At 44.0% G+C, this 27,366-nt stretch overlaps 1 protein-coding gene across 1 annotated transcript in view; it reads right to left on the bottom strand.

Annotated features, from left to right (window-relative positions):
• Positions 1-20,773, bottom strand: part of CDHR4 (cadherin related family member 4) — a 332,193-nt gene extending 311,420 nt beyond the window's left edge. The window contains exon 1 of the mRNA XM_069646250.1: positions 20,581-20,773. Coding sequence (XP_069502351.1) covers positions 20,581-20,773 — 193 coding nt within the window. The remainder of the gene's footprint in view (positions 1-20,580) is intronic.
• Positions 20,774-27,366: the final 6,593 nt, after the last annotated feature.

The following is a 27,366-nucleotide window of genomic DNA, read 5'->3' as shown; positions in this document are numbered from 1 at the left end:
ACCGGGGTACTTGTGCTGGCAAGTGGAGCTGTCAGGGAGCGATAAAGGCCAAGAGGTGCCAAAGACCATGTACACTTCAAAGTGGTCTATAGAGCATGGGTTGTTGTTCCCATGTCTACCTCCAGACCCCGTGTCTCCTGCCAAGCATCCCCCCTCACGCTGGACGGCCCCCTGCAATCCACATAAGTGTGTCTCCATTCACGAGTCTTCCTGTGTCTTGTCTGCACGACCACCGCCCCGATCCACCCCCCGCCCTATCAAAGGCAGTTCGCACCGGGGTACTTGTGCTGGCAAGTGGAGCTGTCAGGGAGCGATAAAGGCCAAGAGGTGCCAAAGACCATGTACACTTCAAAGTGGTCTATAGAGCATGGGTTGTTGTTCCCATGTCTACCTCCAGACCCCGTGTCTCCTGCCAAGCATCCCCGCTCACGCTGGACGGCCCCCTGCAGACCGCATAATGCCACGACATATACACGTCATTCATTCACAAACACACCCCTGTTTCGAATTCTTTATAACCCACTTCATATTTCTAATGAGAACTTCTTTGCGCTTTGCTAGTCAACCCGTGAAGGTGCTGGTTATCTGCTCTTCGTCTCTGTGAACTTCCGTGACCACTTTGAGCAAACTCGTCAGTTTGCAACCTGTGAACTGCTCCCTGTTCTACGACAAGAAACTACTCTGATCCCTGCATCTAACTGTTTGTTCGTCAAGGTAAGTCCATGTACCATAATCATTTTGCGTCCAATTTTTTAATTTATATCTATTTGCTAGTAGTCATCAAATTGCATCCATGTTTTCTTTTCGTTCACGACAGTACATGCAAGGAACTAGTCACATGTTCTGAGTTTAGTCAAATTACTTTTTCTATTTTTTGAAAGTTATTGAAATACTTATCCGCATGTGAATAACATGTATAGTTCCAAGAACCAAAACGGACCTTGCATTGAACCTTTTATGTGTCATTTAATGTTTTAACACATTGGTATTCATAGAGAATTGTTGATCTTTACTTTTCAGAACTTTCCATAATGCCTGCCTGTTCCATTGGCGGTTGCCCTTCGAAGACCCATAACAAATCTGAAGGTACTATAATGCATGTTTTCCCTAAGACAATAGATCAGATAAGAGAATGGGTCCGATATTGCGGATATCCAGCCTCTGAGATAGAAAGTAGAGTCCTAGAAGTCTTTGCGGACAAGAGGGGTGATCGATACCGCATCTGCAGCAGGCACTTTAGCCCAGACATGTACTCCACATCATTGCTAATAAGGACGAAAACACCGCGAGCGAGGCGAAAATTGCTCTCAACCGCTATTCCCACTCTATTCGTCCACATCCCTCCACTGGTGAGTCAAGTTTACGTATTTATCTCTCGGCATTGCGGTAGTGTGTAGCATTAGCTAACAATAATTTCCCCATTTATGTATCCACTCAATATGAAGGCTGAAGATTCTCCATCCGTGTCGTTATTGCAGTCATCAGCCACTTCAAGCGCCTATCGGGTAATCTTACTTAGCTATTCTGACACTGACTTGTTTTAGGCATGTAAATCAATAGTTTTAATTGATCGTGTAATTATTTTACCTAATGGTACACCACAGTACTCGTCCTCTAGTCTTTGTTTTCAGTTATAATTATTGTTATCCAAAATAATGCAAGTACTGTCTTTCAGGGAGATGCTGAGGAGTCCAACGCATTGACGACAACCGTAGATGTCACTCAGATGCTCGAGGTACGTTTCCGGACAGTTCCATCGATGGAGATCATCAGATCTTGCATTCTTGTAGCGTGATTGTTACACACAATGTTTCTTTCGTTTTTAGCCATTGGTATGTCCTTCTGTCGTCGCCCTCCTATGTGTCTTCTTTTTTCAATATTGTGTTCATTACTAATGAAAGTCCTATGTTTCAGGGAGTCGATGGAGCATTAGTCCAAGAGGAAGGGGGAGCATGCAGTTACGGGTCGGCGCAACAGCTTGCAGAAGTGTGCACCGCAGTTACAGCGTCCCTTGATGTTCTTATGCATTTCGAGGTATGGATACTGACAGATCAATCATGCGAGATCAAATGACGTGATTACATCCGCTATACTTCCTTCTTTATTAACGCAAGTACTATGTTTCAGGGAGCTGACGGAGCTTCTTCAACAAGAACATCACCCCTAGTAGTTGATGCAGATCTCTGGGTGGTGACACTTCCAACGATGGAGCAAATCGAATCATATTTGGATATCCATTATTTATTTTAGACAACTGATCATTTGTGCAGGTCTATTTAGATGAGCCGTTGACGCCTGCAGAAAGTTTATGTTCTTTTAAACAAAATAGAAAACCATACTAATGCAATTACTGTGTTTCAGGGAGTTGCTGAAGCCTCATCTTCAATAATATCATCAATGGAAGTCTATGCGGAGCCCGAGGTATGGATCTTGACAGTTCAATCTAACTAGATCAACAATGCGTGAACTATTGTCGTTTGAATGTTCTACACAATGCGTTCATTCGTGTTTTGCTATTGAGATGTACGTATGGGTATTGGTCCCCAAGTACATTTTGTGTTTTCAATATTATTATACATACTAATGAAAGTTCTATGTTTCAGCGAGTCGATGGAGCCTCAGTGAGTGATGGATGTGCTTATCATGAAAGTATAGTCGTTGCAGCGCGAGAGGAAGTGGAGACATGCACACACGAGTCGGAGCAACAGCGTCCAGATGTTGAAGTTCGAGGAAAGAAAGTTTCAAAGAAAAGAAAGCAAAAGAAGGTTAGTGTCCTGTTCACTATATTATGTTGTCTTTCACTGTCAATAGTTCAATACTGTAAGTTGTGTTTAAACTGAACATCCCTTTTCTAATCTGTCCTCTAGTTGCGAGTGGGTGTAAGAACTAGATCTACACAGACAGTGAAGCGAACGAGAGATGTTGCTTGTCAAACCTTTTGGCAGGGACTTGAGACTGGAGATGCATCGTGCCAATGGGAAGAATATGAAGTGATTGACAACGGAGCTATACCACCACCAGCCATTGATAGTGAATGTCCTCCTGGTAGTTTGGATGCAGTCGTAGATCAATTCACAGAATCCACACCCGCAAAAAATAAGAGCACGCGAAAGTTGAAGACATTGTTTTTTTCTCCCATCTCCGGACAAGGAACAGATGTTGCAATGGAAGAGAATGAAGTGGACGACAATGAAACACCATCAATATCACTCAGCATAGCGGAAGACGATATCAGAGATTGTACCTTTCATGCGAGTGACATGTCCTCAACGTTACAGGCCGAACCAGCTGGGATGCAGAGTGACAGTATAAGGAAAGAGGCCAAATTCATTGTATTCGATAGCTGTTTGATGGATATTATTATGATGATGAAATGTGGGCATTGGGTTGGTGGGGAAGTATGTGGGGAGCCATTGATTAATGTGACTCGTGCAATTCGAGGCACTAACCTTAAAATACATGCCACCTGTACACAATATCATCCGTTCGCATGGTCTGCACAACCCATGCTGGGGCAACTGCCAGCAGGCAATCTACTTTGTGCAGCGGCCGCACTTTTTAGTGGTTCAAGTTTTAAAAAGTTACAGTATTTCTTTCAGTTTGTGGGAATCCATTTCATTGCGAAAAGTCAGTTCTACAAATACCAAACCGATTATCTATTTCCAGCCATCAGCGAAGCTTGGAGAATGGAAAAAATGTCAATGGAAAGTACATTCGCGGGCAAACGCTTCAGGCTAGCCGGTGATGGACAATGCGACAGTCCAGGATTTTCAGCCAAGTACTGCACCTACCACTTTCAGGACATGGAAAGTAAGAAAATTGTGAGTTCGGTGGTCGTGCAGGTGTCACAAAGTACATCCTCAGTGGCCATGGAGAAAGTTGCCTTTGTAGCATCATTGCAAGAACTACAATCGCGGGGAATGGTGATCGACCTGATAGCCACGGACAGACACGTTTCAATTGCCAAGACAATGAGAGAACAGTTCAAAAATATAAATCACCAATTTGACGTTTGGCATCTTGCAAAATCAATCAATAAAAAATTGTCGGCTGCAGGAAAAAAAAAAGATATGCAAGGTATTTCACAGTGGTCCAAGTCAATCAGCAACCATCTTTGGTGGAGCTCAAAAACATGTGAAGGGTCGTTGGAAATTCTACTGGAAAAATGGCGGTCAGTAATGTTGCACTGTAGCAACGTACATCGATGGTCGACAAATGAGCATTTCCACAAATGTGAACATGGCCATTTGTCCACAGAGGAGGCACGGAAGAAGAAGTGGTTGATTCCTTCATCACCCACTCACAAGGCCATTGAAAAGATTGTATTTGATAAAACTATAACAAGAGATTTGAGGGGACTCACGGAATTCTGCCACACAGGAGATTTGGAGGTGTTCCACAATATGTGCCTAAAGTACAGGCCCAAAAGATTGCATTTTGGCATGGAAGGCATGATAAATCGGACTCTTCTAGCGGTCTTGGCACATAACCATAATGTTGGCCGTCAACAAAGTAGGACGACCGGAACTTTAGGGACGCTTCGCTACAATAAGGCCTTCACTAAAAGAAGTAAACAATGGGTGATCAAACCAGTGTTTGAGGATATGCAATATGAGTTTATTGAGAGACTTATCGTAGATGTCCTCGATAGGCACATACATGGAGTGGTGAACGAACCTATGCAGGGGACAACTGCATTGCCACCCAACATTGCCTCTGTTCCATGTCCACCTAAAGCAGAGCTCATTGAGAAATACACATCACGGTTTAAATGATTGTAATTCGATTGTCTGTTCTCTCGAGTCTCCTCATGTTGCAGGCCCATTGCAATTAAACCAAACAGTAATATAAATCATTTTTACAAAAATTATAGAATGTTTCCGTATTACAAACACATGGCCGACCCATAGGGACAATAAAAAAAAAGGCACGCAGACAAGATGCCCTTACACTAACTGGAGCTAACTAGAAATGTGTGCTCGCTCAAAGTGAAGGTCAGCTGCTTTGATGTTTTGCTCGGGTGGCGGAACGGCCCACGACCCAATATAAGGTTCTATTGTGATTTGACCTTGACAGGCCGGGACCATCCTGAAAGACTAAGAAAAGATAATGAATAAAATTTCAGAAACGAAACGATGAGCCACGTTCATTAGAAGAAGTAACGTCGGCAAAGAAGGAGTGGTGTTTCGGGTCTGCCCTACACAGAGACACAATGGAAAATGCAAATATAATGTAAGTAACTTTTGATGAGTTTATACCGCAATTTCATTACTATACAGTGGCTTTAAAGACGGGTTCAGTTGTACTTGTTCGTTCTATGTGGCATAGTGTTTTCTACCGCGCACTATCTGGAGGAGAAACATCTGCTTTTACTGAAGCACCTCAAAACCTTCCTCTTTGCTTCTGCTTTCTCTCTCCCTCTCCCCTGCTACAACTGGTCCACTGTCTGCGACCTCGGTCCTGGGCCCTTCCACTCTCCACCTGCACTGCCTCCCTGTCAACCCCTGCACTGGGGGACTGTCTCAGTATCCTACAGCCCCCCCTTCCCAGCACTTGTTCTGCACTTACCTTGCACTTGCCACCAGCTGGCCCTATTTATTTATTATTTTATGCTACTTACCTTGTACTCCACTCCCCCCCCCTCCATGCCTCGCCACGCCTTTAAACACTTGTGTACACCCAGTAGCGCTGTCCTCGCTATGAAATGAATAATTTTAATAAGGATCTGATGGTGAGACTAATTTCATTTTTTATGTTTTTAGGTACATCATTCACTACTGTCTGTGTCACGAGTACCAGACACCGGCGGACGGCTTCTACAGCCGCCAGTTGCTTCTCCGCGTGAACAATGTTACCACCCTGACCATTTTATGGGACGATCGCCAAGTACAAGTATGCCCTTACGCGGTACTAACGGTTAGATGCAACATACCTACCGTTGTGGTGGCCTAGTGCCTCGTTGTTGGAACAGCCATGCGATTATCAGTGCGACAGAAGAGCTTATTTTTATCGTAAACCAACACCCTGTGTACTGCACACGAACATCGCTTCCCTCAAGACGAACTAATTTGGATCGAGAGCAAAGAAAAATGCAAATCGCTGAATATTCTCTAAACATTTGATGTCCAATAAACGTACTTTGCCAAATGTACAATCTTGCCGTTTGCTTTTAAACCACGGTTTCACATTCCGAATTGTGGTGCTGTATTGTGAGATGCTCTAAGACCCTGTGTACAGCAAAGGACCATCGCGTTCCTCAATACGAACTTTTTGGAACATGAGCAAATAAAAATGCAAATCGCTGAATATTCTCTAAACATTTGATGTCAAATAAATGTACTTTACCACATTTACAATCTTGCGGTTTGATTTCAAAGTACAGTTTCATATTCCGAATTGTGGTGCGCTGTATTGTGAGCTGATCTGTGTTGATTTCCGGGGTCTGTGTGGAGTCGCGTAGAAGACGCCTGGGCGCGTTTGCCTACGCAGCTCAGTCACGTCACGGATAGAGGCGGGGAATATGAATGTTTTGATAAAGTCTGTTTCAGGGGCGGGGGATTTGATTTAGTGCCGCAAAGGCAGGTGAGCCAGGTCGATGCGGCGGAATGATAGGATTATCACAAAATGGAGGCTGATTTCGAGTGCGATAATGGGCGAAAAGTCGGGTAAGGTCCATAGGAAAGTTTCCTACGATCTACCGATTTATGCTTACAAACACATGGCCGACCCGTAGGGACAATAAAAAAAAAGTCCCGGAACTATCCTTTAAGCTGCTCCACCACCGTGCAATTATCATCAATTAAACGATCTCCCCACTCATTAATATCTATCTTACCCAATATGCACACACATCTTGAGTACATTTTAATCGCAGCTCTTGCATTTTGTCCAGTGGGAGGTATGCTGAAAATAAGGGTTCTGACCCTGTTATTTTGACAGGCTTTATCATTCCTGTTAGCTCAAAATGCTTTCATCATGATCAAAAATGCCTGGGCACCGGAGGCCACAATCCCCCTTTTAATACAGGCGTGTATTAAAAGGGGGATTGTTCCCCCGTGAAACCACATGGTGGCATACTGAGCATAGGCTCCTAGGTTATATAGTTTAAAATCAAAACTCCTTTGACGTTAGAAACCCTCCCCATCTCCCAACCCATTGTCATCTGTTCGCCAGCCCATATGAGGTCAATCCATGCTCTGCTCTGCGATTGGCCATGGTATCATGGATAAACAGAGTTGTCAATGCATAGACGTAGTCCTTCCTGTTGCATCCCTGGATTTTGCCCACGGTTGTTCCAGGAATCCCAGCCATTAGATGCATGGTTTCAGTCTCTAGAATAGGGGTTTATAAGGACCGCAAATCACAGGTGCGGTTAGCCTTGATTATTTTCAATGAAATTTCACCATGGTTTGTTGATGACCCTTGGACAAGGATCTTTGATTTAGTTCATTTTTTTTTGTGGATACTTATTTAGTGGAGGGGTGCTAATGTACTAGAGGAACATTTGTATTCTTGTTTTTTTAAAAAGTGGTAGTTATTGTTTTCTAGTTACCTCTCAAAAGGAAGCCATACTCTGCAGCCCCACATGTCTAAAATGCAAATCAATTTCAGCCCAGCCCCAAAGCTTCACCTTCCCTCCACCAACTAAAATCTAGTTAATATAAATCATTTTTAGCACAATCAGTAAGAAATGTGGGTTTGATGTATACATCTTATCTAATAGAGGGCACAGCAGAATCCTCTGCTATCAGGACAGAGAGGAATACATTCTGTTCCCTGGGACTGAGCGTATTTGTATACCCACAATCCTTTACACAATAACAACAAGTTTTATTTCGATTCCCACATGAATGAATACATTCTTATAACAATTTACTTTGCACACACAAATATTTCTTTGTATGAAATGCTGTTGAGATGTCTTCACTTTACAGTACATTGAAGTAATTCTGATAATGTTAGGGTCCTTCAAAGGTGTGTACCTGCAATAAGAAAGACGCAACAGCAAAACCTGATGTTTTGTTATTGGTGCATTGGCCATGATTTGTATGGTGTTTGCTTTCTCAGTGATTGTCTGAAAGGGATCAGTTGCTGACATGCAAATATTTTAGATGGGGTGGTTGTTTGGCCATGCCATAGTTCATGGAACAGTGCTGCTTTGTGGCAAATGTTGCTTACAATAGTCGTATATGGTTTTCATTTTAAACCACACATTGTTCACAATCCACAGGCAAAATAAACAAGGCATAAAGAAACATTGTAGAATGTCCATGTCAATACATGGCCATCCAAACTCTTCAAGATCAGGAACACCATTAGATCATGGTTACCCCGGTCTGTCCCTGAACCATTTACTATCTCTTGTTTTCAATGTCTAGCCATGGTCATCCATGCACTTTCTCTGTAGTTAAGCATAGGTAAATCAGGACAGTAATGGTTTCCCCTTGAACTTAAAAACTGGTAAACTGCAAAGTTTGACAGGAAAGGCTTTTGACTAGGCTAAGAGGGCTAGTCACATAGATGAAGAAACCGCTGCCTACCATATTAATAAAGGATATTTGGCTTGTTATCGACAATTGGTTTTGTGTCCACCGACCTATGCACGTTCCCTGTTGTACTGCCCGCCTGAATTCCTTTTGAATTAACAAGTCTACCCTACTACAATTATGTAGCCCTCGATACTGACAGCCACATGTCTCTCCCAACCTGCAGGGTGCCTGCACATTCTTCATGGCGGCAACTCAATTTTATTACCATCTATTTTCAAATCTGAAATCCCCCATGAGCCTCCCTTAGGTAAGCTACAAGAGGCTCCACTGATAACGCAAATAAAAAGAGGGACAGGGGACATGATTGGCGCTCATCCCCGACACCCCTTTAACATATCAACTGTTTCGGACAATAGGCTACTGAGGCATATCCTTGTAGTAGGTTTTAAATACAAATGCTGCACTAATTAGAAAAACTATTTCCCACCCGCCAACCTGGAAAGCACTGTGAGCTTTGAATGCCAGTCAGTCGAATCAAAAGCCTTCTCGGCATCCCTATATGCTATGCCACGATCGCAGGCAGTTATGCATTCATATGATGTATTAGTGCAGGTTGGCAACATCCTGGGCTAGGATTTTATCATCAAGGTTAATGTGTGAGTTTGGGCAATATGATACACACTGATCAGTTGGTTCGCCGGGATTTATGGCAATGTGAGATCAGACTCACCTTTGGATGCTGGAAGTGAATCTACCTCAAGATCCTCCTTATATAGAACCAACAGATGTAGTATTAAGCTTTGGGAGAAGGGCTTGTAGAGCTTTGTTGATGGACCCGCAGGGTCAGGAGCTTTACTTATTACAAAACTATTAATTGCCACTGTGATCCCTTGCTCTGTTATTGGCTCATTCACTGCTGTAAACTACATGTTCTTGATCCAAGCCAGCCCTACCTGATGAAGGTAATGGTCCGCTTCTTTGCTTGTGTTGTTCATGTGTGTTCTGGTATAGATTGTTACAGAAGGCCTGGAATGTGTCATGATCGCTTCATCTTTTGCAGGTATCCCTTCTGCTCCCTAAGATTTCTATTTCTCTGAGATTATTTGACTCTTTACCACAGCGGACCTTATTAAAAGTTAAGCAGGGCAGACAAAAAGTGGTGGTAATTCCATTACCGCCACTTTTTTGGTGGCAATTCGAATGGAATTACCGCTGCATCCGCATTTACTGCACTGCCAAATAGAGTTCGGCCTTAAATGGCATACTGCTGGAGGTAAATCCTTTGATACCAAAAATGGACTGATTTATTGCTGCAGAATTACTGCTCGAATGTTCACCTCAGTAATAATACTTTTTGATCACAACTTGACCGATTCTCAACCTTTAAAGCTTAAAAGTAATGAACTGACAAGAACCTCTACAATACTCATCTTTCAGAGTAAAGCACCCATACCATACCCCGACTTGAGAACAAACTATATTCCTCATACGTCTAATTCCTGATAATGTTGATCTGTCACCTCGTACGTTAAAAACATTGCCCTCACTAGACAGCCCTCTGTGCCAGTGAGCAACAACCTACCAAACTCAGTAGGTTAACTGAGAACAACTTGTGTAGCTTGAATGCAAACAGCACAGGCATTCCATCGAGCCTATTGGCCATGCCCCCATCTTTACTCTTCCACATAACTTCACACAATGAAGCTGGCATTTAAAATTAATATCATTCAACCTGTACAGGGACGATCATGCTCTATTACTGCAAATACTTTCTACTCGAGCCAACTTTTCCCCATTGCCTCCTATTGGTGAGACAGGTTGTTCCAAAAGATTAAGGGTCAGATCTGGCGTGATGAAAAAGTGAGTCTTGCCACTGTATACAATCCTCAAAGTAGCTTGACGGAGTACTGAGTATGTGATTTGCTTCTCCCAGAGAACTTACTTCGCATGTATGAATTATCTGCATGTACTGTGGAATTTGGACATTCTGTATTCGTATTATATATGGGCCACTTCTATTTAAATAAGAACACTGTAGTCTCCCTGTCTCAATAATTTAGGAGCTTTACTACAAGGCTCGGGGTGGGTATTCAGGGGTTGATCTCAGTGGTAGGGATTAGTAATCCTGATCAACTCAAAGCTGACTGCTGCAAACAGGCTAACTGGAAAGAGAAGTGGCCATGAAAGAGGTAGGATAGCACTGGCAGCCATCTTTCCTGCGCTCAAACTGTTTTTGGAAGTAGGTGTGCAATCTTTCTCTTAAATGTAGGACTGGAAATGGGAAAAAAGCTCTGGGATTCTGTGGGCTGGGTGTTAGTGTTAGAGTGGGGGTGGGACTAGAGAGTGCGGGGCTACGGTGGGTGTTAATAGAGAGTGTGGCTAGCATGGGTGGGGGTAAAGAGAGTTGGAGTTGTGGGTAGAGAGAGTGGAGGGGGTGGGTGGAAGCAGAGAGTGTGGGGTGTGGTGGGTGTTTAGTGGTAGTGAAGGTAAGGGTGGGGTGGTTGGGGGGAGAGGGGAGAGAGTGGGGTGGGTTGATAGAGTGGGGATAGGGTGGGTGGAGGTAGATAGAGTGGGGGTTTGGTGGGTGGCTGGGGGGTAGAGAGAGTGTGGGTAGGTGCAGAGAGAGTGTGGGGTGGGAACGGTAGAGAGGTGGAACAGGTTGTGTGGGGGTAGAGAGTGGGGGGTAAGGTGGGTGTTTGTTGGTATTTGGTTAGGGGAGAAAGCTTGAGGAATAAAGCAGCCATGGAGGGACTAGCTGAAAGTAACCAAAAAATATCCCAGACAAAACACACCCAGCACATGTAATGGGGATTGGGTGAGGTTAGAGAGAGTGGGGGTAGAGAGATTGGGCATTGTAGCGAGGCAGCCTCAGGGGACTAAATAAAACACATCAGCTATCAACAGTAGTACACAAATAGCCCAGTTGTACACAAAATAGTTCACAATAGCCCAATATTTCAACCTTAAAAATCCCTGTGGGACTGGAAATGGAAAGCTCGACACCCGACTTGCTTCTTATAAAGCTGCTAATTGGAGCAATTATTGTTGGGAAACTCCTCATTGGGTAGTACAGCACAGGGCTTTGGAAAAGGAAACTTCAGTGATTTGGCATTTTCATGCAGTGGCATTGCCAGATGCTATGTCAACCAGATATTCTCAGTTCATTCTCTACATGTAGTGCTAATGGCAATTAGTAAAACTGGAAAAATTCCCGAATCCTTGCAAGATAGCACGATATTGCCTGTATTTAAGAAGGGACAGCGTAATCATCCTGCAAACTACAGGATGCTCGCCATGCTCGGTATTCCATCCAAAATTCTTGCAAGAAAACGTTTTTGTCGAACTCATGAATTAGTGGGAGTGTGCCAAAATGTTGCTGTTCAATTAAATTGGGTTCCGTAAAAAGAAATGCCGCTGTATGTGGCCTTTATACATTTCTCAGCTGCATTCAACACAGCGAACAGAGGCAAACTCTGGAGAAAACTGCATGATTGGAATATTCCAAGTGGCCACTTGAGTTTGATCTTGGAGCTATAAACTAGTACCAGGGTATGCGTGTGCATGGACCAGGATGGAAAGGTTACCAATTGGGTGAATACAGGGAGGAGAGTCAAGCAGGGTTGTCTATTGGCTCTGTGTTTCTTTAACCTATATTTGGCAGACCTCCAGTTCGCCCTTGATTCATCAGAGCATTGTCTGGTGAAATTTGAAGGTTTGGCACTGTCCTGGTTAGACTATGGAGATGATTTGATCATTATAGATTATACACCACATGGCCTGAAAAATAAATACTTGCCCTGGATTAATACTCAAAAGATAATGACCTAAAGATTAACACAATGAAAACTTAGATAATGGTCTACAAAAAAAGGTCTAGGAGATTGAAGAATTATAAGTGGAATCTCCAGGCTAAAGAATTAGAGGTGGTTAGAGGATATACATATCTTGGGGTACTTATTGGTGACCAAATCAAATGGGAAAAACATTGGGAATTGGTTAAACTTAAAGTAAGTAAAATTGTGTGAGGAATTAAGGTTTTCTCAGGGATCCATGGAGGCCATACCCTCTGCTTGTACAAAGCGGAAATCCACTCAAGTATGGTCTACTGTGTGGAATAATGGGGAAGTGAGTTTATTTCTAGCTTAGACAATTTGGAAGCAAAAACCCTGAGGAAACTAGTTAACACAAGCCCTACCCTGCCGGTGGAATATTTACCACTGGAATTATATTTGCCCAGCTGTAAAGTAGTGTGCAGACAGAAGTTAATTTGGTTATTTAGGAAGCTGGCTACAGCTGATGGAGACTCATTATTACATTGCCTATGGTCTGCCTTCAATACCTTGAACGTTACACTTCGACAGGGCAAGCTGCTGCAGTAGGGTGGGAAATGCAGTCAATTGTATTGCCAGTTGGGAGTTTAAAAACTGCTTTACGTGAAGTATTGTACTCCCAGGATAGTGTGAGGAGTCAGTAATGCGAGGCGGACAACTGTTTGAAGATCTTTCAAAACATGCTTTGTCTCGGGAGGATAGCTCAGGGGCAACTTGCTGGCCTTGGAAGCAAGACGAGACGTAGCAATACAGGTTCGATCCCCTAGTCCTTGCTTAGAAACCTCTCAGTATTACGCGCGTTATAAATAACCTATCATATCATATCATGCCATTTTATTTTAAAAGAAAATGTATCCAAATGCCTTATCTTACCTACTCTGTTGAGGAATTCTCTACCTATTCTAAAGGTTAGGGGAACACACTATAACACATGATAACTGGCCCTCACTGTAAATAACAAACACCTAAATAAAAGGTATCCCAATTCAACATAACATACACAATATCTACATTACCTAAATGACCTTCTGAAGTCCTGGGTGATCTCCCTTCCCCAGGATTTAAAGTCACTTTACCATAATGTTCAACCTTGGAGAGGAAATGTCTTAACTTTGTTCTTAAAGATGTAAAGGTAAAGCAAAGGTTCATCAACAGAAAGTTCCAATGGTAACAATCTCCTCCTTTTAACAAAAGTTCCACTAGCAACAACTCTCCTCCTTTTGGGTGGAGCTTTCTACTTTTCACTTCAAGCAAAATAGCCTCAAGGGTAAACCTGGCCACAATGCTTTGTCAATCCCACATGAAGATTTGACACAGTTCAAAAGAAAATGCAATATTCATACTGTTAATGGTACACAAGTCTTGAATACGGTTTCACTTTTCAAAATGATATATTTGCCAGGATGACTTCTTAATACTGCTGCTTCTACTTCAACAACTATATTTCTTCTTACTTTACCATGAAAACAGTCACCTTTGTCTCACAGTAATTCACGACAACTGCAATGTATCATCTACTGACAACCAAATGAACCTAAGGAGTTGGACTACTGCCACAATTTTAAAATGACTTTTAGACGGACTTTGATAAAATAGCTTTGACAATACTTCAAACTCTTCAGGTAGGCTAGGCACTCTTCCTTCAAACTATTTTCTTCAAAGGGGCAGCCTCCTAGCCTCTCTTGTCTTACTATCAACAATGGTAACCTGTTTTTGCCTTCAAGACTCCCTTCTCTCTGGCCTCCACAGTCTTGGGTTTCACAGGTTGGTCTACTTCAAAATGTTCTTCAAAGGCCGCCAATTCCCCTTCCCCAACTTTACCTGCGCCTTTCGGCCAGACCTCAGCTCAACAATTACCCAGAAGCCTTGGTGCTACTCTCTTAGCCTCAGGTAACAATTCCAATTAACTGTTAATAACTTCACAGTATTGCTGGATTGTTTTAAACTCTGAGAAAGGTTCAGCTTCACAATTAATATGGGGTAGCTCTTGGCTTTAGGCAATGAGTGTTCTCTTCTTCAGTCTTTTATACTCTTGTGAATGAAAGGTATGTCACTTATATACAAAGTGTAAGGTTTAGTCTTCCAGAAGAAACCACAATTAGGCACACGCGACCACTCTTTGATATAATTTTGTGGTTGAGAAATGGTATTTCCATAGATGCAAAGGAGAGAGTTATGGCCTCCCTGGGGAATCACAATAAGGCACACACAACCATTCAATAATGTAGTTTTCCTATGGTAAAGATTGTAACATTAATATTGTCAGTGTTAAGTGTTCTGTGATGGTCTTCACAGCACTCCCTTCTCTTAATTACGGACACACAACCACTCTTTGAAAAATTACAGTCTTCGGTTAGTAGAACAATGGGTTTAATAGCGTTAGCTTCCTACGCAAGCAAGAAGACTTTTACATTATATGCGGGTGTTACAATTCCATTGTTCAAGGGATCTTTAATACAGCGGTCCACTTCTACTTGCTGAAAATCTTACTCGAGTGGCAAAGGAGCTGGTTACTGTTACGGGCAAGGCTTGTGCAATGCTTTAGAATGCTGTGCTTCACTCACCAGCTTCTGAAGCGTTTGCTCTGTGGATCACACTGCTTCCCCGACTTCAACTACAACTTGTCTGGCTTGCTGCTGACCAACACCCTTCTGCTAAACAGGTGTCACCGCTCTGGCCACAAGTCATGGGAGTTTCCTCTGCTTCCAAGACCCTCGACTTGACAAGTGCTTCTTGCCTCAGTGTTCAACACGCCAGGAGCTCGGCAACCACGTCAATCAAGCTCACATGGGGAAAACCGTTTCTGCAGGATGTCTTTGGCTGCGCAGTCTGAAGGCATCACAAAGTAGACACAGACAACACAATCAAACTTTCAGCTACAAACTTGTATTCAAATGAAAAGAAGACTGGAAAAAGGCCTAACTTGCTCTATGTTAAGGTGGGAATTCCCAACCTAATAAAGCCAAGGATAGTCTGTGTCAGTAAGTCCAAATCAAATATCTGTCTTTGTACAGAACCTATATTTGCCCTTTCATCTATTTATATACAATGTGTAGGGATGTCATTCTCAAAATGATAAGTGTGAAATAAAAGTTCTGAGCTTTGTCCAGCACTTGGTTTTCAAAGGATTTCCCTTCCCCAAGGTTCAAATCGTTCACAATGCAAAAAGGGGTTCCCTTCCCCCAAGCTTTCAAGTCTTTCAACAGTTGCAACATAGCACAATTCCTTGGAATACTTTCCGGCTCTTCATGCTTTCTTAACTTTCAGCAATTTCATGGAGTTCAATTCCTTAATTTCTAATCACACAAGATTTCCTTTAGAATCAATTACAAGCTTCTTTGTGGTGCTTTAGGTGGCTTTTCCATAAATGAGTGCAGTTGTTGGACCACACAGTCCACCCATTACAGGTCACGCAACCGACACACCTTATTTGCTCCTTCTTCATTTGCACGTTTCCACTGTGTCATTCCTACAGTGGTGTTTGGTCTATTGTCATTTCGCAGCCTCTTTATGCTTTACCATTGTTTGTTTTACCACCATTTACTTGTTGCTCTTTCACATACTCTCCTGGCTCTTGCCAATACTGTTCCCTCAAGTTACACACTTCCTTTATGGCTCTTGTCAATGCTTGTTCTCTCAAGTTGAACAATTTCTTTAAATCCTTATGGCTGTTGCCAATGATTATTCTTTCAATCTGCACAGTTCCTTCATATCGTCTAATTTCACAAAACTACTTTCACTCATAACAATATTCAACCATACTTGCTTTCATTCCGTTCGGTATTCAAAATGCTTGCTTTCATTTAAATCGATATTCAAAATGCTTACTTGCATTTAGATCAGCATTCATTAACTTTCTTATAAGTCTTACATGCTCGCCTGACATCCCAGTGCCCTCTTCCTAGGCTAACTTCTCGGTGCTTACAGCATTCCAGCAAGGCTTCTGGCTGCAACAAGCTCTCTCTCTCTCATGCAGCACCTCTCTCTGTCTCCCCAGTGGCTCTCTGTGGCTTTGCTCCCCCCACTGATGCGTATCTTGCAGCTTGGGCCTCACTTAGCAGCTTTGCCTAGTCACGCTGGTTCCTTCTCCGTATTCTGCCTTTGTTTAGCCTTGTTTCCCACTGCATATACTCTGCATTGTTCTGGGTTCCTCAAGCACTCCGCCTGCTACACCATCTTCCTGGAGAGGTCCTGCTCTCATCCAGCAGCCTTTAGATCTGCTTCCACAGCTGCATTTAAACTTCCTGCCAGGTTGATTGGTCCAAAAAGGACTAGACCGCTCACTACCGACTTGGACGTTCTGCATTGCTCTTGCTTTCCTCCTCCTCGCCCCTGTACCTAACTGGTGTCTGTATGTATGAGAGTCAATAAAGAAAGGATGTATGGCTCTAGTTTGTCTCTTCCTCATCCCAGTACTTGACTGGTGTTTACTGGGAGATGATTTACTGGGAAAATAAGGAAGGGACTGGTAATAGCCTACAAAGGCCTGGGGGATGTCGGTCTCATTATAAAAGGTAAATGGGGGGTACCGTGTCTCACCTAGGGGTGCCTCATCCCCACTCTCCAACTCTCCTCTACCCAGGTAGTACTCCCTCGCATATCCATCCCCAGTGTCAGGAGCCGATAGCGACAGCCTTTCCCTGGCTACCTGGGAGGAAGATAAATTGTGGAAAGAAGTGAGTATATCCTCAGATTCCACACAGCAGCCTCTGCACTTCAGAGTTTTGGAGGACAAGATTCACTCAGAACACACAGGTGTAGTTTGCTGTTTCCCAGGTTCAGTGATAATTTTCAGGTGTGGCCTATTAGCCTCAATTGTCTGATTATTGCAATGGCTTCTATGCTTAATTGCCCTACTTTGACAAATGCATGTCTCCTTAGCCCTCTTCCTCAGCTCATTCCCTGTAGGATGTGTAGTTTGTTTCCACAAAGTTAGCTTTTAGCGTATTTAAATTATTTTTAAGGGTAGGTGTAATTCCCTTAATGTTATTGAGAGAGGGGCTATGTAGATTAGCCTTGGCAGAGGAAGCTAGGTTATTGAAGACAACATTTCCACATTCCTTTTAGTGTACCCTTGGGTTTAAGGAAGGTGTTTAGTTTGGGATACCAAATAAGTTTTCTTTTGGTAAAGTTTGCTCAGATCTTACAGCATTATGGTCCACAGCTATTGATCTAATATGAGAGTAAGAGACATACAAATTACAATAAGCCATTACCTCTTTAGGTACCTTGGGAAGATGCTTCCTTCCAGAGGAAAATCCTATATCTCATCCCACAGACTCTCCTCTCCACCCTGGGCCCTGTCTCCTCCCAGGTGATCCTCCCGCAGTACACCACCCTCAGGGTCAGGATCAGGAAGCATCTGCCTTCCTCTGGCCACCTGTGAAAGGGAAAGCAAAAGCAGTTTTTGGTTGTAGTGTTGAAATTCTTGCCCTCATGTGAAATAAAAGTAAAGCAAAGCCGTTTTTGGTTGCAGTGTATAACTTCTTGTCATTCAGGTGAAATAAAAGCAAAGCAGAGCCGTTTTTGGAGGCAGTGTAGAACTTCTTGCCATTCATGTGAAATAAAAGCAAAGCAAGGCCGTTTTTGCTTGCAGTGTTTAAATGATTGCTACTCATGTGACAGGGAAAGCAAAGCAGGCCGCTTTTGGTTACATTGTTTAAATGCTTCTGTTCATGTAAAAGGGAAAGTAAGGCAGGGGCATTTTTGTTGTCATTGTTTAAATGCTGCTGTCCAGGTGAAAGGGGCTTCTGTGTGGGACCTTTAAATGCACCCCACAAATCTTCCCCTGCTCTTCCATGATTCTTTGTTGGGGAAGAATCAGGCAGAGTGGGGTTTCCTTCAGCGTAATTTTCCTTCATCAGGGAGTGGGCACTCCAGTATCACCTTCCGTCTCTGGGTTTGGGGGTATGGCATGGCACCCCCTTTTCTTCCTTCATTTTGGGAACAGGCACTCCAGTATCCGCTTCCACCTTTGGGTTGGAGAGTATCGCATGGCATTCCCTTTCTTCCTTCCGTTCCAGGTCCCCGGGGTTTTCCTCTCCAGGCTAGAATTTAAGGATGTTAGTTCTCTAATAGAAGATAAAAAACAAGTTTCAGTACTTTTTACAAACATTTTTCCCAGATGATTTACAAAGAATTCATACAACAATAACCTACAGTTACAATACCTTCTAGTTTCATAAACAATTTGTATCCATTTTCCTTCATTTGTACAATAACTTCAAGTAAATTACTCCCTGTTATATATATATATACATATGCTCCCCAGCTGTAATATGTATATTTTTTGTCCATTTCTTTGGTTATATTAAAATACTTTAAGACCTTTACTTCTCTTGCGAGCTGTGCTATTTGTGTTTTCCTCATGGATCTTGGTCTCTCAACTGACCACAGAGAGTGCGGTTTACTTTCTCCTCTTTTTTCGTTTCAATATATACATATACATGTATCTAAATAGTTCGGTCTGATTTTTCCTTCTTCCATTTCATTCTTCAGATGGTTCCTCTGCTCGACATTCATCTGGCTCATCAATCAGTCGCAAGGCATGTCTGGGATGACAGCTTTTCAACTGATTGATGTGAACCCATTTTTCTTCTGTCTGTTCTCCCTTGGGGATGCAGATCATCTAAGCGACAGGTGAGATTTTATTTACAATTTCAAAGGGGCCGCGCTGGAAGGGGAGGAATTTCTGCTCCTTGGTCTGGTTACTCTAAAAATTGTACAAGTAGACCCTGTCTCCTACTTGATATTCTTTTTTGGTGGTCTTTAAATCGTAGTGGGTTTTCATTCCCTCTGCTGATTTTTCCAGATTCCACTGAGCGTATGCAAAACGCAGAATATATTCATGTGTCGCGGACGCGTTAATCAGTGTCTGCTCTTGTGTTCCGTAGAGCAGATGCTGGGCTAGCACCATTTTTCATCCGGTCATTACCTCGAATCGAGACATTTTAGTTGCAGAAGATGGTGTAGAGCTGATAGCCCTCAGGACAAGCGGTAGTCGGATGTCCCAACTAGGCCCAGAGTCTACCACAAACTTCTTAAGAATGCTCTCAATCATTTTATTGTACCTCTCAAGTCCCCCACTAGAGGCTAGGTGGTAGGCAATATTGAGTTTTCTCTTTACCTCAAGTATCTCCCACATCTTTGTCATCACCTCGTTGGTGAAGTGACTTCCTTGGTCCGACTCAATCCTTTGGGGAAGACCGAAACGTGAGAAGATATGGTTGATCATCAGGGCAGCTGCTATTCCTGCCTTGCAATTTGGGGCCGGGAGATGTTCCACCTATTTGATAAACAAGCATGCTACTGTTAACATGTACTTGTTTCCTCTAGAGGAGTGAATCACAGGCCTGATAAAATCTTCTTGTAAATCTCACCAAGGCAGGGTCATCCCCCTTTTCTGGAGAGGAGCTCGGTGTGTGAGTTTACTTGGATGAAATTGTGCACACACAAGACACCCCTTCAGATATTGGTCGAGGTCCTGACCCATGTGTGGCCAGTATGCGACCTCTCGCAAGATTTCCAAAGTAGTATGAAACACCCGATAACTGGCTGTGGCCAAGTCATGGGCATGGCTTAGCATCAGGCTTCGCAGTGAGGTAGGTACCACCCACTGGTCACATCCAGAGATGGATCTCTGTACCAACAAACCGTCTTAGATTCGGAACATTTTTGGAAACTTCATCAACACCCGAGATCCTTTTTCCCGATGTAATCGGTTTCGGTCAGAGGAAAATTCACAGGATCTTCAATGTGTTGATAACATTTCCCAATAATCGGATCCCCTTTTTGTGCCGTAATCAGATCAGCATCTGGGGTCTCCTTACTGTACTGGGCAGTTGAGAGTTAATTTTGGGTAATTGTTTGGGACCTAGTGACAGCAGCAACCTGGATTTCCCACAACACGGACTCAATCACAAGGAGCTCCCCATGGATGGCTTCGGTTTTGGCCAACTGGTCAGCCAGGTCATTTCCGGTATTGTCTGGTCCCTCTATTCTGGAATGAACCTTGATCTTCTTCCAGTAGATGGTCATCTCATTAGAGGTGACCAGATCATCAATGGATTGCATTAGTTTTCCATGCTTGAGTGGTTTATTGTTTGCACACAGCATGCCTCTGGTTTTCCAATTGATCAGGTGCTCCACGAACCAGTTCCAGTCATAATCTGAATCAGTGATTATGACCAGTTCGTGGAGTCGGTGTTGCACAGCAGTCTTGATGGCCTGATGAACCGCCATCAACTTTGCCACCTGACTACTTTGGGGACCGATCTTGTACCTGGCGGAGGGCTCCGGGGCATCATTCACCCAGGCATTTCCAATGCCGTCCACCAGTTCCCTTTCCCTGTTGTTATGAACATGGTAGGAGCACCCGTCCACATAAACTGTGGGCATCCCCTGGCACTTGTCTTCTTCATAGACTTTGTGCAGAGAATTCAGGTGCGCCTCCATGTTATCTTGTGTTTTGAGACTTTCGTCCTCGAGACAGTTTTCTCGAGCACAATCATGCAAGTCAGCCAAACCTTGCGCGAGGGCACTCTTCTTGTTTTGGCCATATCTGACCTCCACAGGAAAGCCTTGCATGGACAAAATCCAGGAAGTAATTCTGGAATTACTCACATTCCCTTCCCGGATTCTGTCACTTTGGAGGTATTGCGAAGGCTGGTGAGAGTCTCAACAATGATGTGCTCCCCCTGGATGAACAGGCATTAATTTTTCAATGCCCACATCGTTGCCAGGAGTGCCTTCTCACAATCGTTGAATTTTTCCTCCACAGAGGATAAAGTCTTACTCGCATAGGATATGACTTTGTTAAGCACATATTTGAGAACCCTGTCTCCAAGAAGAAGTCCTTCTTTTTATTTTATTTATTTATTTTATTTTAGCATTTGTAAAGCGCACTACAGCCCGCAGGCAATGAGGCGCTGTAAGGAGACTTTAAGAAGGCTTGCTTGAGGGTTACAGTAAGCGGCCCCACATGGTATATATAAATACATTCGCTTAGGTGCATTCGCATGGTTACATAGGATACACTTGGGACGTTACAGTTGGTTACTAACAATCTAGTCTAGGTAGCAGGTGGCAATACAGATATTCTCCTATACAAGGTGATACAGTAGAAGTGCATACCTAGAATGACGGGGTCTTAGATGAAGAGGTTGGTTTTTAGGGCCTTGCGGAAGGCCGTGTGTGAGTCGATTGATCTAATCTGCGCAGGGAGGTTGTTCCACAAGGTTGCTGCCATAGTAGGGAAGCTGGTGCCTCCTGCGCACACTCTGCGTGTGTGCGGGACAGTGATGCGGTTGGCATAGGCTGCCCTTGAAGGTCTGGCAACTGTTTGTCTGGTTATCCTTTGGGTCAGATAGGGAGGGGCTAGGTCGTGAAGACACTTATGTGTAAGGGCCAGGGTTTTGAAGACCACCCTTTCCTTGATGGGAAGCCAGTGTACCTCCCTTCTGATCCCTGAGATGTGGTCCTTGCGAGAGGTGCCTGTAGCAGCTCTTAAGGCATTATTTTGGGCAATCTGGAGTTTGGCGAGGTTTTTTTGGGAGGTTCCAATGAACAGAGCATTGCAGTAATCCAGTCTGGAGCCGATGATGGCTCTGGCAATTGAGATGCAGTTTTGGGGTGATAGCAAGGGCCTGATGGCATTGATGAGTTTGGAGTGATATGCTGCGGATGAGGCGATGGCATTTACCTGTCTGTCCATAGTGAGGCTGGGCTCGAGATACACACCCAGTGTTTTGATAGTTTGTGAGACTTTGATGGGGATATTGTCTACAGTGAAGGATTGGTATTTGGTATCCAGTTTGCCCAGAGTGGATGGGGAGCCGACAAGCAGGAGTTCAGTCTTATCACTGTTTAGACAAAGCCAATTCTCAGCCATCCACGATTGAATGGTGGTGTATATGCTGTTGAGTGTTCAGGTCCTTTGTGTAGTCACCTGACAAAGGGATGAGAACCTGTGTGTCATCTACATAGTTTGTATATGAGATGGCCAGGGAGTCAAGTATCCTGAAGAGAGGTCTCGGGAAGAGATTGTATAGTGTGGGGGCTATGCAGGAGCCCTGTGTTACTCTGCATGTGATTGGGCTGGGTGTTGCGTTGGCGGAGTCGGAGAAGACCTTCATTACCCTCTCCTGAAGGAATGAGGAGATCCAGTCACACGCCTTGGTTGAGAAGTGGGCTGAGGTCGTGAGATGGTGGCATAGTGTTTTGTGCTCGACCAGATCGAAGGCCGCAGAGAGGTCTAGAAGCTGGTTTTTTGACGGGGTAAGCTAGACAAGGTGCTTGTGAGAGGCTTCTCTTCAGTTGTTTCACTGCCTCGGCTTGCTCTGGACCCCACTCTGTGAAAACGTATTTGCCCTAAAACCGCCTGATAGTAAATGTTGATCTAAGCACATTCGAATTGCACTGTAATATCCCAATGAATGAACCTGATTAAGCTGACTATGCTGCCATTTTGTTTTGTCCGCCATCTTGATCACTTCCTGCTCTTTGTTCCATGCTCAGATTTTTTGTTTTTGGGCTTAACATGGCAAGAGTCCGCTGTGTGAACTTTATTCTATTTTATGGTGCTTTATGACGCTGAAATAGACAGGAATGTTGAAGCTGCTAAAGTGAATTGTTTATCCTACACTGAAGGACCTTGAGGCTAGGCAAGAGCTCTGCTGATCAGTAATTTAGGTGCCATCCTGTCCCAACAGTGCCTTCTCCGTTCAAGCAGTAAAATAGAATAATGAGCAGCTGAACGTGCTCCTCCACAGAAATCCTTATTTTCTCTTCTCTTAGAACTAACTGACCTTAAGCCCAAAAACAACAGTAGATAACAAAAGCGAGTAAAACAAGGAATGTTACCTTGTACATTGTACTAGAAAATAGAAAATATGATATTGCGGCCCCAAATACGAATCCATCCCACTCCCAGACAGTAAATTGTCTGATGGAAAACAGCAAACTATGCAGTAATGATGTTTAAGTATAAATCAGTCACATAGGCAGGTCACACACCCTAGGCTCTGCATTACATTTAGGGGTTGGACAATGCTGTCCAGAACTGTGAACAAACAGTATGAATGTATGTACTTGTGAAATGTTCGCGCTCTCTCGTCTCCCAGTGTCTGCATGCACACATAGTGGGGTGCTGAGAACTGAGTAGCTACTTGTTAATAAATGCCATTGTAACTTTGACCTCATGACTGGCGTATTTCTATTATGTGGTAGTAAGCCTTGATTTTGGTCTTTCAACACGCACTTGACCCCGGCCTTTAATAAATGGACCAGGGTTCTCGTGACATCTGCGTAGTCCTCTATGAACTTTCTACTGTAATTAAGTCAGTCCAAGAAGGCTCCTGAGTCCACACAGAGTTGTGGGGTCTTTCAATTTTAGTAATGCTTCCACCTTTTTCACCTGGGTACAGAGACCCTGAGGGGTGAATTCATGCCCTAAGATGTTCACGCGGGTCCTACACCACTGCACCTTCTGGAAGGACAGTTTTGCTCCGGCTACCTTCAACTGGATCAGAACATAGCGGATTTCCACTATATGTTCCTCCACAGTTGAGCTTTTAATTAGGACATCATCCACATAGGCCAGGTTTCCCCTTTCACCCAAGTCAGGCATGGCCTTGTGCAGAAAGATGTTAAATTAATTGCCTGAGTGTATATATCCAAAGGGAGTTCAGATCCACGTGTACTGCTGCCCCCAAACATAAAGGCCAGCTTGTACTGGTCTTCCCTTCTCCCTGGTCAATGTAAGGAAGAGGCCATCGGGACATGTGGATCCGTTTGTTTAACTCCGTATGGCCTGCGCATAGTCTCCATTGGTCATTAGGTTTTAGTATCCCCAGTACCGGATTGTTAAAGGTACTGTGGACTGGACAAACTATACCATGGGACTCTTGGTTCTTTATGATTTCCGTGAATGACTCCAAAGACGTGAGATGCAACCGATATTGCTTCACAAATATGGGAGTCATCCCAGGGTCCGTGGGTATGGATGTAGAATATATCGCAGTGTGACCACAGTCGTACGAATCCACAGCAAAGATTTTCTTGCTCCTCGGTCTCACAGGCATCAGTGAGGTTGACCCGTTCCTCAACCAACTGCCTGAAGCCTGGAAAGACCTCAGGTTGTGCAATCTCTGTGGTATCCTCCAGCTGCGTGGATAGATCTCTGGTTATGGTGTTGGCCTGGACAGGAGGTTTCAGGTAGGAGAGGCAGTCACTGTGGACCTGAAATACCACCTCTCCTTCCTGATGTCACAGGTCACCTCTTCCGCCTGTAAGGGCAGGAAGAGTACACCAAGAAATTCCACCCTTGCTTGGTGAAGATTTTTTCTGGCGGTAAGTCATCGTCACAGTCGTAGCAGTCATTAGGGATCCGTCCCATGATTTAATTCCCTAAATCAATGGAGAAATGTTGGGCATGAACCGCCATTCCAATAAAGGTGTCTGCACCCAGAGTGATACTCCTAGGGTCGCTGTTATCCACCAATATTGGAATGGTGTTGTGTTCTAAGCCAACTAATGGTGTCAGATTCAAATACAAACCCTGCTGTTGGAGAAGATGATTTAAATTTACATAAGCGTCTGGGTTTGGGATTTTCTGTCCTCTCTTAATTTTTAGGGGGATTATGAATTGTCGGGCCAGACCTGGGATAGTGGCCTCTTCTGCAGTTTGAATTTCAACTGAATACGGTAGCAATTCAGCTGACCAAAATGCCTCTTCAGGATTGTCAAAGCCCACAGGGTTATCCCCAAGACAGGACCAGACTTTTTAATGAATGAGGTCCAAATTAATTGTGAATCGATTGAGAATGTCACTGCCTAAGTAGAAGGCAGAGGGGACATTGCACACGACCCAACAATTATGCTCTATGGTTTTATCACCAATGGACATTTTTAGCATGCACCTGCTAGGCAGGAGATGTTTGGAATTGAGAGTTTCCAGGCCCATTCCCACTTATCAATCAATTTAAATATGGGGATGGTCTGATCTTTTGGGGAGTTTCCTGAATAACGCTTGATTAAGCTTTTTCCATTATTCAGGCATACTTTGGCGAGAACAGGCTCCCCCCCTCATTTACCTGAATGGGGAGGAACAGCTGTTCACCCTTTTTCTGAATATCAGCCAAGCTTTGAGCTGGTTTTCCATCACTTTTTATCATGGGATTTTGGTTCTCTTCAAATTGTGGATCAGTATAAAATGTCAAGGTATTTCCATCCAGTGTGGAATGCAACTTAAAACTGGGAGGAAGGTTAATTTTCAAGAATGGAGAAGGGTTCCCATCACCAGTTTGTACTCCTACAGCAATTACAGTTATGTCGGGGACTTGATTGTTCTTAAAGTGGAACTCAATTTTGTCAGACCGCTGCTCAGCCATGTTGCATGTGCTGTTTAGACTTACATAGTTGGTGCTCTGTGTTAATATTATTGGCTGGTTAGTCTGTATCCAGAGGACCTTGTTCACACAGTATATTAGGGGTGACAACCTCCAAAGGAGGTCATTCCCTAGGAGACAGGGGTTTCCCTCTGGAGTGACGACTATAACCGGGTGTTTCACCTTGTGTTGCCCAATTTTGATCTCCGGATACGCAGTCCCCTCGACGGGAATGTAATTGGAGTTGTCCAGGAAGAGGTGTGAAGGGAATTTGGTGACTCTCCCACTTCCTAAATTAAGATGCTCAAATGCCTTTTTAGACAGGAGGGTGTCTTGGCATCCTGTATCCACCAGTGCTGAAATTGCACACTGCCCTTGCACCCGGAGGGGGCATAAAACCTGCCTTCTTTCTCCTCCAGGGAGCAAAGGAAATGGGCATTTTGGGCCACCTGGGCATTTAATGTCTTTATTTTGGACTCCGACACCGTGGGATCTTGGGCAGTTTGTCTGTGTTGGAGTTCAGGAATCTGTTTTACATTCTGAGATTTGGGGAGTTTGGAGTCCCCTTTTCCCCCTGATTCTGTGCTCATCCCCTTTTCCTGGAGAGTCACTTGAACCGGTTTGGGGGAAGGATCCCTTGTTTATTTCTGAGTCATTGGGGTGACATCTTTAGTGGTTCTGGGTCAGTTAGGGTCTTTTAGGACACATTTTCCTTTGGGAGGAATCCCCCCATCCTTGAAAGAGAAGACTTTCTTCCCTGAATCCTCCAGGGATTCTTCCCCTTCAAACTGGAGGATGCAGACTTCCTCCACAAAATGGGTCTTCTTGTTCACTTGGTTTCTCCTACCTAACCTCTGTTCCCTAGGTTGCAGTTTTTTGGGAATAGGAGATTTGGGTTCAGGTTCAGAGGTTTCTAGGGGCTTTTCACATATGAGGAATGAAGCTTCCTCGAGGGCTTTGCATCCCCCTTCCTCCTGACCCTCCTCATCTGAAACCTGTTGGTTATCAGGGTTTTCTCCCGTGTTTGCTCCCGGGTGCCAGACCCTGGGTTCGAGCTGCTGTGAGCAGCCATGTTCATCTGCCAGTTCTGCTGAGCCCTCAACATGTGACTCATGTCTTGGGTCAAGTTATCGACCTGGTGCTGCAGTTTTGACACCCTCTTTGGCTGATACAGGGGTCTTGAGTCAAATCTTTGCTGCTCTGGGGAAGGGTAACTGTCCTTTCCCACAGATTAGCTTTGATATGGAAGGTTTCCCTGGTAGCCTCCATTCTTGGTCTCCCTTCTCCCTGATTTGGTGGTCTAGAATCCTGAAAGCAGGGAGAGAGAGGGGGATTGTTCTGCATGTTGGGGTTTGAAGGGTACCTAGGGAAGAAACATAAACTGGAGGGTAGAATATTATGGCCCTCCTGATAGAAGTTCAGTGGGAAACTTGGGGGGAAATTTGGAGGAACGTTTCCTGGGACCTTACTTACCTGATTGGATCCCCCCATGAGCCTGGGGAGTCCTCACGTACCCCAAGATGGGTCTTTTCCACTTGTAAATTGGCTGATGTAGGTGGCAGAGTCAGGTGACACATTTGTGTGGTACCCTGCCTGGCTACCACCTGCTTGGGACTGGTCCGAGGGTCATCTCTGCCTCTGGTTTGGTTGGTTAGTGGGAGT

This window comes from Ambystoma mexicanum, chromosome 2p (genome assembly GCF_040938575.1).
Source record: "Ambystoma mexicanum isolate Mex_15411 chromosome 2p, UKY_AmexF1_1, whole genome shotgun sequence".
NCBI lineage: Eukaryota > Metazoa > Chordata > Amphibia > Caudata > Ambystomatidae > Ambystoma > Ambystoma mexicanum.
The sequence above is the reverse complement of the archived record's forward strand: the minus strand, read 5'-3'. Positions and strand labels throughout refer to the sequence as shown.